Below are 17899 nucleotides of genomic sequence, written 5' to 3' on the forward strand. Positions count from 1 at the left end.
CAAAGCAATAATAGGATTTCACTCTGCAGATACCCAGAGTCTAAATTTTCCTGCACATGTTCTTTTGACAGAACATGACTGATCTTTAATCAGAAAATTGAGAAAAGTTATCCTAAATTCCAAACTCAGCATGACCCTGAAATGGAACCAGACACTGTTTTGATCTGCCTTGGCTTGTACTAAAAGGTTCATTTAATGGTGTTGAACATTAGTCCTTTTCTGTTTGAAATACAGGAATCACTCATGCTGCAATATGTGGTTGCTCCAGATGATCAAGAGTTTGAATTTATTTATGTCTTCTAGTTCTATATAAATGCCCATAAATTGTGGTATGAATGGATTGCCAGTTCCTGGCTTTGAGCATCAGAGTTGCTCAGCACAAAGTCAGTGTTCCATTCGAGGAAGGTCTTCACATGTTTTCAGTGCATGCTCTGAATTGCAAAGAAAGTGGAATATTTTCTATTGACAGTTCTAGTGACAAATCCCACATTTTGATTGTTTTCTTTTGTTTTTGCATTGGTGGTTCTAATTCTGGAGTCTAAGAATCAACTTTTTGTTTCTTATTTTCTTTAATGGGATGGTTGATTTTGACTGACACAACTAGCATTTATTGCCCATTCCAAATCGCTCTTGAACTGAGTGGCTTATTAAGTCTTGGCAGAAAGATAGTTAAGATTCAGTCACACTTCTGTGGATCTGGGTCACACATAGGCCGTACCAGATAAGAATGACAGATTTCTTTCGCCTACGTCCATGAGTCAAATTGGTTTTCATGACAGTTGATGATAATATGGTCACAATTCCTGAGACTAGCTTTCAATTCCATATTTTCATTCACAGTGGCTCAGTGGTTATAGCGCTGCTGCCTCATAGCACCAGGGACCTGGGTTCGATTCCAGCCACAGGTGACTGTGTGGAGTTTGCACATTCTCCCTGTGTTAGCGTGGGTTTCCTCCGGGTGCTCCGGTTTCCTCCCACAGTCCAAAGGTGTGCAGGCCAGGTGAATTGGCTATGCTAAATTGCCCATAGTGTTAGGTGCATTAGTCAGAGGGGGGATGGGACTGGGTGGGCTACTCTTTGGAGGGTCGGTCTGGGACTTCTTGGGCCGAAGGGCCTGTTTCCACACTGTGAGGAATCTAATCATCTAATCTCTATGAGCTGTCATAGTTGGATTTGAACTCATATCCCTCAAGCATTAGCTTGGGCCTCTGATGTATTAGTCCCATGCTATATTATAAATGGACTGGAATTTACACTGTGACTGGTGGAGGGAAGAATGTCTTGGTTTAACCAGATGAATAAAAAAAAGCAGATAATCACAAACAATTTTTTTTCTGGAATTCAAAGAAAAAGAGTATTTTAAACTGCCCTAATTGCAGCACTAATTTGCAATCTACTAACTAATGCATTTGTTTCCATGTAATTTTATACTTGGCACAAATCAGACATAAGGGGTGTCATAAATTCACAGTATTAATTGTAGTGGCACTTTATGGATTCTCACAGCTTATTGTCTTCAAACCCAATATAGTCCACAAAATGAACTGGCCTTAGTTCTGTGGACTTTCCATGGCATAAAGCCCATTAAAATTTGGTGTCTGGTCTTTTGTAAGTAACGTGCATGACCAGCACAATATTGTGCATATGCTTCAGGCCAGCATGTTATCTATACAGGTACAAAACAACTCAGCTTTATTCTGTGGGGAGGCGATTTAAAAGAAATGCCAAAGAAAATGGTAGCATCAGGTTCCCAATCAACAGTTTTAAAACTTCCTCCAGTGGATGTGGACTTTTCTTTTTGCTGGACTCGGGTTTATTCCCCTCCTTTAATTCCCTTGAGAAAGTGGTGATGTGCTGTTTTTTGAAGCATTGCAGTCCACTTGATGTCACTATGGCCACAGTGCTATTAGGGAGGGATGATGTGGAGATGCTGGTGTTGTGACTGGGATGGACAAAGTCAGAAATCCCACAACACCAGGTAATAGACCAACAGGTTTATTTGAAATCACAAGATTTTGGGATGTTGCCCCTTCATCAGGTGAAGTGAGAGGGAAGCACATAGAATTTATGAGCAGTGAGATCAAGGACAGAGAGATCAAAAGATCATACAAATAGTGTGAGTGGAATAATAACCTGCAAATGACCAATGGTGTTAGATGGTGTGAGTAAAATGTCAACAGCTGAACAACAACCAAAGGGAAGACCTAGAATCTGATTGAATGAGACAGAGAGATAATTATAAACAATTAATAATAAGGTGATGCTGGAGACAAAACAAACATGGAACACAGACAGAAGTTGTTGGAAAAGTGAAGCAGGCCCAGCAGCATCTGTGAAGAGAAACCAGAGGAAGGGTCACCGGACCCGAAACATTAACTCTGAATTTTCTTCACAGATGCCACTAGACCCACTGAGCCTCCCAGTAATCCCTGCCCCAGCTCCTGATTTACAGCATCTATAGTTCTTTCAGTTTTTAATTGGCTGGAATAACACGATAGGTATAAGAGTTGTGTGCCGAAGGTCTAACCAAAGTAATAATCAAAACTCTGTACAAACTATTTGATGTGTAGAGATCATAACAATTTATCAAGATGATGGTGTCAAAACAGGACAGGAAGATAGATTTTACACATACAGAACATGTGCTGGGGTTACATGTAGCCCGACATGAACCCAAGGTCACAGTTGAGGCTGTCTTCATGGGTACGAAACTTGGCTATCCGTTTCTGCTCGGCGATTCTGCGTTGTTGTGTATCTCGAAGGCTGCCTTGGAGGGCACTTATCTGAAGCTGTTGTCCTCGGGGAGGGAGTTCAAGGATTTTGCCCTCGTGACATTGATGGAATGGCTATGGATTGAGAAGTCAGGATGGTGAGTGGCTTGTAGGGGAACTTGCAGGAAGTGGTACTACAATATATCTGCTCTCCTTGTTCTTCTAGACGGTAGCAATTCTGGGATTAGAAGGTGCTGTGGAAGGATCCTTGGTGAGACTGGTTTTGGGATAAACCTTTCCCAGCTAGGGTTCTGGAATGCCAGAGCAAGTTTTAGAGTGGTTTTGAACCTCCAACAAGGCTCTGGACATAAAATAAACTGAGTATCCTGGTGTTGATGTTGACCAATATCACCCAAGAACTTGTCTTTTAATGTTTTGCTTGAGAGTCTTTGCTATGTTTGTACTGTTTGTTGCATTTGCCTGTATAGCAATGATGGACAATTCATTGGAAAGATTGAGAAGCGATGGGATTTCATTCAGCTTCTTTATGCATTAGGCTCTGATATGAATGGTCAGTAATGTTGGTCAAGCTCGGTTACCATTTTACCTCTATTTCTTTGACAAGGTGAATGATATAACATAACAACTGTAAAATGTGCCATCTTCTCACAAATGTGCAACCATTCAGTGAGAATCAGGAATTATTTCAGCTTCATATATTGGCTGACAACATATTAATCTTGCTGGGAGCTATATAACTATACACTGACTTCAGAAAACATTCAGTTATTAAGTAAAGTATAAATGAAGCAATCTATGTCAAGTAAGTGAAATTAATCTCTATGCCTGTAATTGTCTGTTTATGTCACTTCAGTGATTTCTTGAAGCCCTGGAGCTCTTGTTTATCATTTTAGTAGGTTTGTGATGAAAAGCTGACTAAATCTTTGTTTTCCATTCCTGTTGATTCTGAAGTTTAGCATATCCCTTCATGGAACAGAGTGCACTATAATCCGAGGAGGAGGCCTTGCAGAAATGGTAGCGCTACAGTGTATTACAATTAACAGTAAAATGCATGATTACAACACTAGCAAGTTTCACCACCCCTTTTACTTCTTCATTGCAAGTATACAGTACATAGAATCATAGAGATGTCCAGCATGGAAACAGACGGTTCAGTCCACTTCATGCATGCCGACCAGATATCTGAACCTAATCTAGTCGCACTTGCCAGCACCCAGCCCATATCCCTCCAACCCCTTCCTGTATCTTATGACCTTATAAATACGGTGAGAATAGATAATACGATGGTAATACATGCAACATGTGGCATTCAATCAGCACTTATGGTGACTTGATTGTCAGAAGTACTTGTCAGTGTTTGTTCTCTGAAGCCCAAAATAATTTACGGATTTACCATGGTTTGCAACATTCCCCTTTTTATTCTGCAAAAAGACAAATGGGATCTTCAGTTTTCCTCAAAGATACAATCTGTTTTTGGTTAAATCTGCATGTTGAGGATGGGGTGGATAGATTTTGCAACCCTTTTGATTTTTTTAACCACCTCATTTTAATTGCTGAATCCTTCTGAACTCCTACTTCAGTGAAGTTTGTGCCTTCCTGTTTTGCATGAGAGAGATTGTCAAAACTCTTTGGAAATCCAGGATACTTCAAAAAGCTTTCTGAGCTCCATTAAACCATTGTTTGCCTTGCTGTACATAATAATTATTTTCTGGAATCAGGTAATTGCTTCACTGTTTTAAATTTCTTTTTCTGCAAAGAAATGGAGTTTGGAAACATGTCAATCTGGGTTGATTGTTAACAAATATGTAAAACCTTTCCTTGTTCCCTGGGTTCCATAGTACTTCATACTTGACCGATGTGATTTTTAGCTGAAAATGTGTTGCTGGAAAAGCGCAGCAGGTCAGGCAGCATCCAAGGAACAGGAGATTCGACGTTTCGGGCATAAGCCCTTCTTCAGGAATTTTAGTTTGTGTATTAGAGCCATAGACATGTACAGCATGGAAACAGACCCTTTGGTCCAATTCGTCCATGCCAACCAGATATCCTAACCTAATCTCGTCCCATATTGTTGAGTACTGTTAGATATAGCCCAATATCTGACTTGACAGGAATAGATGAGTTGAAGGAGGGAGCCTAATTCTACTTTATGATCACTTGAGTTTTTTACATCTGGTGACATGGAATATTCTATATCATTCCATTGTAACAGTTGGTTCATGAATCTATTTTACTTCAAAACTTATGCTGGTGAAAATGAGCAAAAATTACCATTCAGATTCACAACCTTTTTTCCAACAAGAATCAGAATAGTCTGTATTATAGGTTTGTGAGCTCTTTCAAAGGAAAGCAAATCTTTAACAAAATGCTTTTTCTTCAAATTATTTCACCGTATTTCTTTTTCCAATCAAAATTATTGGTAAATATATTGTTTTAATCAGGAAAATCTAAACTGATTTTGATGGGTGGTATTCCAATGTGTGTGGCAGTCCACTGTAAGATTGAATTTGATCATGTAATGATAAAAAGTTGAAAGGACAATTGCTAACCCTTAGGGAAACTATCTGCAAGCTCAGATTACTGAGAAGGTAATGTTTTCAGACCCAATAGTACAAGGTCCTGTTGTCGAAATTGCTGTTGAGGTATTATGTGAACAAACAATCCTATGTGGTCCAAATTTTGAAAGAAAAATGTCATGTGGGTATTTTTATCCTCATTTTCTTGTCTGCTTCACTCTATCCCTGCAACAAATAAGGTAGACATATGGTTTATTCCCATGTAACTGCCAGTGTCTAATGACACCACCTTGCCATGCTGTTCAGCCTCTCCTTTAACTTTGCATCTGAGATCCCTGCTTGACAGGCCCCAACACAATGTCTTGTTCTCAGTTTGTAATTATGTACATGAAGACAAGAACTAGTATTCACCTCCCATTTTGACCTGTGAATGCTCTTATCTTAACTATCTAGTGGCACCTCGATAACTTCCATGTATGTTTCCTTGCAAGTTTAACTGATTAACTATCTATTTTCCTTTCATGATGGTTGGGGGATCACATCACCAAATAATGTATCATTCACTTGCCAGCTTGGTTCAGTGGTCATTCTCTAACTTAAGAGTCAGAAGGTTAAAGATTTTTAAGTCCCATTCCAGAGACTCAAACCTGCACCTACATTGACACTGAAGTAAGAAAACTGGAAATGCCTTCTTTTAGATGAGACAACTCTTTTGCAAATGATTCTAGGTGCAGCAAGTTCATTTTGACCAATATTTATCCATAAAGGGACCATCAAACCAGATGAAATAGTCTTTTTTTGTCAGTTGCTTGCTAAGGTTGCTTGTAATTTACAATATGGCTGCTGCTTTTTGATATACAGCAATGACACCACTTCAGGAATGCTTCTTGAGTTTATGTGAAAATGCAGATGTATTTCATCTTTATGTCAATAAAACTACACTTTCTGCCATCATGAAGAATTATGTTTATTGTGAACAAAAAAGAATGTTTCCATTTTAACTATCCTAATACACAGCATGAGTACAAATCTCAAAAATACACTTCTAAGAGGGAATTATTTCCAAGTCTTTTTTTAAGATTTCAACCTTTATTTCTTTAATGTAATGATAAGTGAGCTTGGACGCACATATCTTTGCTCCTCCAGTGATATAGCAAGGCTTCAGCGTTTGAAGAGTTTGTCACATTTCTTCTGTGTAACTATTTCTTGCATGCATTATTGTTGTTTGTGAAATGTCCTGATGGGAGTTTAAACACATGATTAACCATCAGTTTACTGGAGTATGCAATAATTTGCTGGAATACACCTACTTGTCAATAGGTAATTCAATAAATCCTCATTATGATGATCCTGACTGCTCAAAGACATTGCAATGTGAGCAGAAAATGAACAAGTAGTCAACTTCCCGACTCTGTGGTGGTCCATGTTTAGAATCCTGAGGAAGCATTATTTAAAACCCATAGTTATTCAAGAATAAGATCATTCTGCACTCTTAATTGGGAGCACGCGACACAGAGAAATTCCATGCCACGATGTGTGAAGTGATTAATTGTGATAAGAATAATTGAGAGAGTGCAACATAACGTAAAAGGTACAGTTCTGAAGAGGGTGCAGGAACAGAGGGACCTAAGGTATTTTGGGGACAAATCCTTGAAGGTGAAGAGCAAGTTAACAGCACAGGTTATAAAGCACATGGATTCATAGACTGGTGTGGCCACATCTGGAGTATTCTAGTTATATCTGAACATTACTCTCCAGGAACATATGAAGACATTAGAACATATGGACTAGAAGCAGGAATAAGCAATTCAGGCTCTTAAGCCTACTTTGCCATTTAATGCAATTGTGACTGATCTCATCTTACCCTCAACTTCACTCTCCTGCGCACTTTAAACTCATTACTAATGAAAAATCTGCGTATGTCTTCCTCAAATTTACTCAATGTCCCAACATCCACAACACTCTGGGGTAGTGAATTCCACAGACACTCAATCCTTTGAGAGAAGTAATTTGACTTCATGTATGTACTCAAACCATGATTTCTTGTTTTAGATTGTTCCGCATGAGCAAATATCCTTTCTATACCTATTTTGTCAATCCCTTTTAGCATCTTATGGACTTCAATTTGATCTTCTCTCATTCTTCTAAACTCTAGAAAATATAGGTCTAAACTGCTCAATCTCTGTTCTTAAGATAAAATCCTAATTTCTTGACTAAATCTAATTCTCTGAACTGCCACCCGTGTGTCCTTCAGGTGTGGTCTCACTAATGCCTGGTACAGTTGCAGGTAATACTTGCCCACTTTTATATTCTAGTGAGTTAGAAATTAATGCCAAAATTTATTTTTCCTTCCTTAGTACTTGCTTTAGTTGCTAGTTTTTAGTGATCCAGGCAGGAGGATACCCAGATGCCTGAGTACCAAAGTACTCTGACATTTCTCTCTTCCAACCAAAATGGGATAACATCACAGTTATTCCCATTAAACTACATCTGCCAAACCTTGGCCCATTCACCCAACCTACAATATCTATTTTTTAGTTTGTGAAGGTCAGACAGATTCACCTGATTCCAGGATTGAAGAAATTGAATCACATGGATAGATTGGGGAAGCTGGGGTTGTTCATCTCAGAGAAAAGTAGTTAAAGAAATTGTTTGATTGAGGTGCTCAATATTGAGGGGCCTAGGTAGAGTAGATAGGCAGAAACTGTTCCCATTGGTGGAAGGATGGAGAACAAGAGGGCACTGGCATAAGACAGGACAAAGTGAGGACGCAGATGTTTGAGATCAGAATCGAAGAGTGTGGCGCTGGAAAAGCACAGCAGGTCAAGCAGCATCCAAGGAGTAGGAGAATCAACATTTCAGCCAAACGTCCTTCATCAGGACTGATATAAGGCAATTGACAAACTAGCAATTGCAACAGGTAGAGGCAGATTCGACTGAAGTTTTCAATATAGAATTGGATAGTTGTCTCAAGAAAAGTACTGTCGCTGTATGTGCAAAATATGGGAGAATGGGCCAGGCCAATTGCTGTTTGAGAGAACCTTCATGTAACTATTCTCTAAATCAGAATGACCTTGAGAAAATGACAATGAGCCACGTTCTTGAACACTGAAGTCTGTCTGGTGTAAATGTGTGCACAGTGCAGTTAGGAAGAGAGTTCCTTATTTTTGATATAGTGACAGTGAAGGAATAGTGATCAAGTTTCAAGTTATGGTGGTTTGTGGTTTGGTGGGAAACCTGCAAGCTTCCTTCCATCCGCTGACCTTGTCATTTTAGATGGTAATGGTCATGGGTTTGAAAGATGCTACTGAAGAAGCCTTGCTGAGTTGCTGCAGTGTATGTAATATGTGGTGTTTGCTACTGTCACTGTGTAGGAATGATGAAGAGAGTGAATGTTTCAGTGGGGTATAGGATGGTGACCTGTCAGGCTTCTTTATACCAACTACTACCAAACTTCTTGAGTGTCATTGAAACTGCATTTATTGAGGCAAATGGAGATTACACTACACATCTTGAAGTTGCTGAACAAGGTTTGCAAAGTAGAAGCAGTTTTCTAAGTTTCCATTACATTTGAATACCAACAAAAATCCCAAAAACCATTACTGTTCCATCAGTCTGAGCTCCAGTGTTACTTAAATAATCCAGGGTGTGTATCTCTTTTTTTAAATGAACTTTAATTTGAAGTCTAGAACAGAAAAACACAGAATTCTTTAGAAACTGGATAATTCAGCAATGTTTCTGGAATTTCAAAGCTTGTTGGGATCAAAACTGTGACATGTTTTACCTGTGTGAGGAAGAAGTCTGACAAGATGACCTTTCATAATCAGTAATGGTACATTTACTGAACATTTCCCTTTGCATTTTGACCCAAAATATTATAAATGAGTTCCTTTTACAGGGGACCCTTTGGTAATATTCTACAACAAAAAACTACTGCTGTCCAAAAGTGATGAAACTAACCTGTGAAGGAAGAGAAGAAATATTTCATAGCTGCATTGATATCTGCAATGTGTTGAGTATGAAAGGTCTATAAATTTTGTCTGGAAGTGATATAAATGTTTGGAATGTAATAAACTTGTCCAGATGTTGAGGTACAAACGTGGCTTACAGAGCAGTTATTTTTACTGTAAAACCATAGGATAGTTGCAGAACTGATGGATGCCATCCAATGCAATAAGCCCATAGCAGCTTTCTGCAAGAGCAACTTAGTTGGTCTCATTCCCCCACACCCCCAACCACTGCCCATTTTTCGTAGTTCTGCATTTTTTTCAATCTTCAAGTACTTATCCAACTCCTTCATGAAAGCCACAACTAAGTTTGTCACCACCATTCTTTCAGGCAGTTAATGCTGGAGAGTAACGATTCCCTGCATCAAACATGTATCCTTGTGTCATCTCTGACTCTTTTGACTAGTATCCCCTGGTCTTGACCCTTACTTGAATGGACATTGTTTTTTAAACAACGCCTGTCAATTTATTTTTCTTAATCTCCACAAAGGAGAACCACCACAGTTTTTCAAGCCCATCCATGTGTCCAACGTTCTAACCCCTGGCCCATTCTTGTGAATCCTTTTTCCACCCTGTCCAAAGATAGACATTCTACTAAGTGCAGAATTGGACCCAGCTCTCAGTCACGGTTGAATCAATATTGTACTCATTATAACTTCCTTGTATACAATTCTGATTCTAAAGCTGGAATCCCTACTAACCTTTTTAATAAATTTCACATCTTGACTTCGAACAAACTCCGGACTTCCTGGTTGGTTCTCCCTCAACTGCAGGCCTGAAGCAATGAGGCCAATTGTTGCAATCTTACTGGCGAAGCAGTGCCTTTAGTAATTAATCAGGGATGTTGTTTGGTATTATAACTCAATACCATACTGCACACTTCTTCTATCTGATTAAATGTTAATGGAAAGGATCTCCATTATGAAATGTAAAGGACCAGACTGAGTAACTTGACTTGCAGAGTGAATAAAAACAAGCACATAAACTGATAACAGTAAAGATAATGTGGAACAGTGAATGAAGAGTTCTGACCATTGGATTGACATAACAGCAGAGAACAGCTGGGCTTCTCTGTTGAAACATTGTTCATGAAATTTGTTTGGGCTGGGAAAGGTCTGTAGACACATCAAGTATGATCTAGGATGTGTGTCTTATTGGATGAAAAATTCGTATTTTGCATGTAGTAAGTGTCCAAAACCCAAAGAGCTTTAAATCACAGAATTTCAGATGAATATATTCATAGACAGGCCAACGTAACAGCTGCTGACTATTTTCTCAGGCACTCAACACAGCATTTGGGCTCTTGTAAATTTAGATGAATGTTAAGTTACCCTAGTCCAAATGTGCAGTTTAGAGAGAGTAGTCTCTGATGATTCTTTATCCCTCGTTTTCCTGTCATTCTGATTATCCTTTCTAAATATGGTATTCTTTACAACCTAAGGCAGAGGGAGTTCATTCTAAAGGCGGTGTGGCAAGTCAAAGGAAACAAAATAATACAAATGACCATTTTTATGTTTATTTATTATTACTGGCAGTCTTTGACAATTGGTTCCACATATTTTAGTGCTACTTGGGCACACATTTGCAGAAATATAGAGTTTTGATTGAATCTTCCTCTGTTATTGACTCCAGATGTCTAATATGGTGCCAATTTTCAGAAACATCATTGGCCCAACAAAACACTATTTCAGGACAGAGTGATCTATTTGCCTTATGCACGGAAAACAAAGTAAAAATCTGTGTGACTGAATGAGGAGGAGGGAAACAAGTCATGGATCAAAGATGTCACAGCCCACCACTTGGAGGTGTCTGAAAAGCAGAGTTTCGTCTGACACGTGAGCAGGATGATAAGGATCCAAAACATAACCTATGTCAAGATTTACATGGAAAACAAACATTTCATTCTTAAGATCTCCTCATAGATCAGTGCTTCCATACCAGATATATGGTTGACTTAACCCAGCAGATGTACTGACATTGCTGTAGTTCAGGATTGAAATGGAATCCTTGTGCCAACAGAATAAAAGACATGAGGCTTAGAGGGCTATAGTTGTGGGCCCAAACAGAGGAACTGGGGCCCTCATGCCACCGGGCAGTGAATCCTGAGAGGACCTATTCAATGCAGCTATCAGCCAAAGAGTCAAAGGCAGTATCAGAATGACCAGGGACACCATCACCTATTTCTATCCTCACCTGCAGGCAGGTCTGCGACCATATGATTTGGGAGACATTGCTCTGTCTGTGACACTGAAGATCACAGTGGCTTTGAAATGTAAATCCATTGGCTCCCTTTAAACCTCAACTGGACATCAAAGAGCTATCGATTGGGCAATTATACGGGTTCTCATTGATTTCATCGATGCCCTTTAGAAGAAAGCAATACAATGTGTCCAGTTCACCCAGTCCCAAGCCATCAGATTTGCAGCCATCACTGAGTTCATTCAGGTGCAAGAGGCTATCGATTGTAAGCATGTGGCATTCAGAGCCCCTTGGTATCATTCAAGCAGATCCCTGAACTGGAAATTTAATTCCCTCCGTGTCCAGCTCACTTGTGACCACAAGCAGCGACTCCTGTCTGTGCTTACTGTCATGATGTTTCTTTCTGCGTAGCCTTCAGGGCCCTTGAATGTTCACATACTCACTTCATCTCCAGGCCTGACTTGTGGGTGGCATAGGTCTGATAATTTCTGGCTTCCATGCACAAGATTTTGAGTGGCCAATTGTGGTGTAACACAAAACAAATGATAATTTGGGTGGGATGGTGGTACAATGATCAGCACAGCTGCCTCTCAGCACCAGGGACTTAGGTTTGATTCAAAAGCCAGGAGACTCTCTGTGTGGAGTTTGCATGTTCTCACCATGTTCTGCATGAGTTTCCTCCCACAGTCCAAAGCTGTGCAGGTTAGGTGGATGGCCGTGCTAAATTGTCCACAGTGTCTAGGCTAGGTGGATTAGCCATGGGAAATGTGGGATTACAGGGATAGGATGGATGGGTCTGGATGAAATGCTTTTTGAGGGTCCATGCAGACTCGATGGGCCGAATGGCCTCTCTCTGTACTGTAGGGATTCTGTGATTCTTTAATTTGCGGCAATGCACAGTGAATGACACATCACTTCCTCATGAAGCATTTCTGGGTTTTTTGATACCTGGGCAATGACCAGCATTGTGAACACTGTTATTGCTCTAGAAATTTCGAGACCAATACTTGTCGAAACTTTAAAATTACCATGCCTTTTAACTAATTCATCTCCTGGATTCAGTCATAGTATTATAGAATCCCAAAGTATGAAAGCAGGCCTTTGCCCATTGAATCCATACTGACTCATCCAACAGCATCCCACCCAGACTCTGCAGTTCCCATGGCTAATCCACCTAACCTGCACACTCTGGATGCCATGGCAATTGATCATGGCTAATCCACTTAACCTGCACATCTTTGGATTGTCAGTGCCATAAAATGAACAAGGCTTTATTCTTCTGTCTCTTTTCTGCTCCAAGTTTCTTCAAACTGTGCTTCTGCCCAAGCTAGAAACAGTCTAAAGTTGATTTCTGACTTTTCAGGAATTCTCCATGTCAGTGGTTGCTAATGTGACTTACTAATCAAGCATGTAACGGTTTTATAAAGTGTCCTTTTTTCTAGAAAACTAAGTCTTGACATAACCAATTTTCTCAAGTTAGTGTGGTAAACAAAAAAAAACCTCAGTTTCGGCAGAAAGATCATCTGGATCAAATTTCTTTTTTTCCCCAAAGCATGTGCATTGTATGTTTTTTGAATCTATATCAGCTGTATTTTAACTTAGCAGCATACCCAGACCAACTCTGAAAAGTTACAGATGTTGTTCATCTGTTGTACATTGAGTGTGACCATTAGTGTCTCTTTTAAGAAATGTATTACTGCTAAAACATTATGACTGTGCATAAGGAGAGAACAACAACAAATATAGTACTTGTAATATAATAAAACATCCCAAAACTTTGCAAGAGTATTATAAAAGAAAGCACAACATTGAAACACCTAAAAGGAGACACGAGGCCAGATGATCTAAAGCATGATCAGAGTGGTAGGTTTCCATGAAATGTGCTTTAAAGGCACAAAACAAAGTGAACATAGAGCATAGAACAGTACAGCACAGTATAGTGCAACCTCAATTATCCGAACATCAGTTATCTGAATTTTGGGTTATCCGAACAAGATCTCAAGGTCCCAAAGCTTAGATAAACTGTGTTATCTGAACATTCAATTATTCGAATATTCGCTTATCCGAACAAAATACTCTCCGTCTGTGTCGTTTGGATAATCGAGTTGCCCTGTACAGGCTGTTCGGCCCTTGATGTTGTGCTAACTTTTTATCCTACTCTAAGGTCGGACAAACCTACATACCCTTCATTCTACTGTCTTCCATGTGCCTATCCAATAGTTGCTAAAATGTCCCTAATGCATCTGACTCTACTACCACTGCTGGCAGGACAGTCCACGCATCCACCACTCTCTGTACAAAGAACCTATCTCCAACAGCCCCCCTAAACCTTCCTCCAATCACCTTAAAATTATGCCCCATGTGATTGCCATTTCAGCCCTTGGAAAAAGTCTGTGGCTACCAACTCTGTCAGTGTCTCTCATCATCTTGTACACCCCTATCAAGTCACCTCTCACCCTTCTTTGCTCCAATGAGAAAAGCCCTAACTCTGTCAACCCTTCTTCATAAGACATGCCCTGCAGTCCACACAGCATCCTTGTAAGTATCCTCTGCACTCTGCAAAGCTTCCACATCCTTCTAATAGTGAGGTTACCATAACTGAACACAATATTCTAAGTGTGGTCTAACCAGGGCTCTATAGAGCTTTAGCATAACCTCGTGGCTAATGAAAGCTGATATATCATATGCCTTCTTAACAACCCAACAACGTGGGTGACAATGTTGAGAGGTGTATGGGCATGGACTCCAAGTTCCCTCTGTTCCTTCACACTGCCAAGAATTCTGCCTTTAAACTTGTATTCTGCATTCAAATTTGACCTTCCAAAGTGAATCGCTTCACACTTTTCCAGGTTTAACTCCATCTGAGGGAGGGTATTCCTGAGTTTGTAGCTGTACAGGGCATTGGTTAAGCCACTGTTGGAATATTGTGTGCACTTCTTCTCTGTCTTGTAGGAAGGATATTGTGAAACTTGAAAGGGTACAAGCATGTTGCCAAGATTAGAGGGTTTGAGCGATAGGGAGACCTTGAATAGGCTGTTTTCCTGGAATGTCAGAGGCTGAGGGGTGACCTTATAGAGGTTTATAAAATCACGAGGGGCATGGAAATGGTAAATAGATGAAGTCTTTTCCCTGGGTTGGGTGAGTCCAGAACTTGAGGGCATAGGTTTAGGGTGAGAGGAGAAAGATTTATAAGGGTCCTAAGGGCAACTTTTTCATGCAAATGAATGAGCTGCTAGAGGAAGTGGTACAATTAAGACATTTAAAAGGCATCTAGATGAGTACATGAACAGGAAGGATTTAGAGAGATATGAATGAAGCGCTGGCAACTAGGACTAGATTAATATAGGATATCAGGTCGGGACATGGCGTGTTGGACCGAAGGGGCTGTTTCTGTGCTGTACACCTTTATGACTCTAAGTAATTGAAGGCTTAGCCACCATTAATTGAAAAGTAAAAACTGGGCCACACAAAAATTACTGCAGTGCAGAAAGGGACGTTCATTTTATCATGTCTGCGCCAGAGGTCAGAATTAGAGGAGCACAGGTATCTTGGAGAGTTGTGGAGGTGGAGGAGATTACATGTAAACTGCTGATTTTCAAAACAAACTCCAGTTCTGTCAAGCTACTTGTGTACTTCATGTCACCATGCACCCTAAGGTTGTATTTTAGCTTCTTTTTTATTCTATCATATTTGTGATGCAGTACCCCATTCTGCTTGGTCCTTACAGACCTTTGCTGACAGTTCAAATATCACATGCTTGACACCTCCTCTAGACATCACATATTTTTACGTTCCCCTTGCCACTGCCTTTGACACTGCATCACCAACACTTCTGTCATGTAATCTCTCCTCTCTTTTCACAGACTTTTCATGTTGTCCTTATCCAAGCTATTCTCTCCTCACCTCCCTCACCCCCACCAGCCTCACTCACCCATTCACAAATGTAGGACCAAATACTCTTCCAGCCTTTTCCAGTTCTGATGAAAGAACCTTTGATTTTAGATGCTAGCATTGTTTCTGTGTTCACAGTGTTCTGAAGGTGTAGTGTAGTTCCAAGAATTTTTTTTGGTTCAGATTTCTATCCTCCTTTTCTTTGGTATAAGTGTTCAGAAAGTATTTTCTTGTCCAAGAGCTAAGATGCAGCTATGAAAAATGCACAGGCAAGAGTGTCTGGGTTCTTTAACATTAAAATCGCCATTGATTCATCTATAGTGCTCACCTAATAATGTTGGATACCATGCAGTTTGAAATTACAAGTGGTGTGAGACTTTCTCTTTTCAGACGACTTGTACCAGAAAAATTGCATAGGGCCTTGATTCTAAATTTGCACTTCAATCTTTATATCATGGAGTAATGGAAATTGCTTTGTAGTACCAGTAAATTTGCAGTATGGGTAGATCCTTAAAACTCTTTCGGAACAGTTTTACAGTGATGTTATTGTGGTTTCAACAGCAATGCAAGCTCTGATAATGATGTCTTGTCTGAATCATGTTCATAGTAACAAGGCAAAGTTTACAAGGTATTCTGCAGTTAAATGTACTCTTTAACCATAACCTGTTTCCTCAGCTCCATTGATCTATCTGCTGTGAAACAATAAATCTTTTGAAAAAAGCTAATACACTGGTTGTATTAATTTTGAAATGCTGAAGGTTATAGGTGGATTGTGGATGAAGTACCCAGCGCCAACTGGATAGATATCTGCGCTTCTTAGTGGCATCAATGAGAGATTGCAAATAAACAGTATTGAAAATATTTTTTGATTACCTATTGTACAACATGCCTTATCAGCATTGTCTTCAGATATGTAACACATCAGTGTTTATGTGCCTTACACTTCTTTTGACCAAACTGTTTGGCAATAATCAATTACTTCTCTTTTCCAGATGTAATAATCGTACCCAATGCTCAGTTGTAGCTGGACCTGATGTGTTTCCAGATCCTTGCCCAGGAACTTACAAGTATCTTGAAGTTCAGTATGAGTGTGTTCCATACAGTAAGTCTACTCCACTACATGATACTTTCTCTAACTGAACATTCTGTTTTTTTTTCTCTCTCAAGCATTATAATAAATTGATCAATAAAGCATTTTCTTGTCTTGGAAGCAAATTTGAAGTAATAGCAACAAAACTGTATCACTTGGTGCAATTACACTTCTAATTCAGGCACTCATGTTGGTGAATTGCTGCCATTATTCTGAAAACTGCAGGTATTTAAAAGGAAGATGGAATGTACTTCAAGTGTACATCTGAGTGATGTTCACCTTTGTCAAAAAAAATCTTTCTGGCCAATTCAATTGTTCTGCCATTGTTTTGATCCATAACTATAACACCCAGTGAAATTTTAGAGCTCAGAACAGGTGACTCTGAGATATTATGTTAAAAACACGCAAATCTGACATGGTTTTTACGAGTACATTAAGGACAAAAGGGTAACTAGGGAGTGAATAGGGCCCCTCAAAGGTCAACCAAGCAGCCTTTGTGTGGAGCCACTGGTGATGAGGGAGATACTAAATGAGTATTTTGCATCAGTGCTTACTGTGGAGAAGGACATGCAAGATATCGAATGTGGGGAATAGATGGTTACATTTTGAAAAGTGTCCATATTACAGAAGAGGAAGTGCTGGATGTCTTGAAATGCAAAAAGTTGGATAAATCTCCAGGACATGATCAGGTGTACTGTAGAACTCTGTGGGAACCTAGGGAATTGATTGCTGGGCCCTTGGTGATATCTTTGTATCACAGGTGAGGTGCCAGAAGACTGGAGGCTGGCTAACGTAGAACCACTGTTTAAGAAAGGTGGTAAGCACAAGCCAGGGAGCTTATAGACCGGTGAGCCTGATGTCGGTGCTGGGCACGTTGTAGGAGGGAATCCTGAGGGACAGTATTTACATGTCTTTGGAAAGGCAAGGACTGATTAGGCATATTCAACATGGTTTTGTATGTGGGATTGGTGCTGAGTCCACTACTTTTTGTCATTTATATAAATGATTTGAATATGAACAGTGGAGGTACAGTTAGTAAGTTTGCAAATGACACCAAACTTGGAGGTGTAGTGAAGAGCGAAGAAGGTTACCTCCGATTACAACAGGATCTTGACCAGATGGCCAATGGGCTGAGAAGTGTCAGATGGTGTTTAATTTGGATAAATGCATGGTGCTGCATTCTGGAAAAGCAAATCCTAGCAGGACTTAAACACTTAATAGTAAGGTCCTAGGGAGTTTTGCTGTACAAGGAGATCTTAGAGTGCAGGTTCATAGCTCCTGGTAGATAGTCATAGCAAAGTGAAAAATGTGTTTGGTATGCTTTCCTTTATTGGTCAGAGCACTGAGTATAGAGGCTGGTCATATTGCAGCTGTATAGTACGTTGGTTAGGCCACTTTTGAAATATTATATGCAATTCTGGTCTCCTTCCTATCAGAAGGATGTTGTGAAATTTGAAAGGGTTCAGA

The 17899-nt window shown here is 39.8% G+C and overlaps 1 protein-coding gene across 4 annotated transcripts in view; it reads left to right on the top strand.

Annotated features, from left to right (window-relative positions):
- adgrl3.1 (adhesion G protein-coupled receptor L3.1) overlaps positions 1-17899 on the top strand; it is a 653616-nt gene that overhangs the window by 365614 nt on the left and 270103 nt on the right. For all 4 annotated transcript variants that reach the window (XM_060840056.1, XM_060840071.1, XM_060840064.1 and 1 more), the window contains one exon: positions 16335-16444. In XM_060840056.1, coding sequence (XP_060696039.1) covers positions 16335-16444 — 110 coding nt within the window. The remainder of the gene's footprint in view (positions 1-16334; positions 16445-17899) is intronic.

This window comes from Hemiscyllium ocellatum, chromosome 2, assembly GCF_020745735.1.
Source record: "Hemiscyllium ocellatum isolate sHemOce1 chromosome 2, sHemOce1.pat.X.cur, whole genome shotgun sequence".
NCBI classification, from domain to species: Eukaryota; Metazoa; Chordata; class Chondrichthyes; order Orectolobiformes; family Hemiscylliidae; genus Hemiscyllium; species Hemiscyllium ocellatum.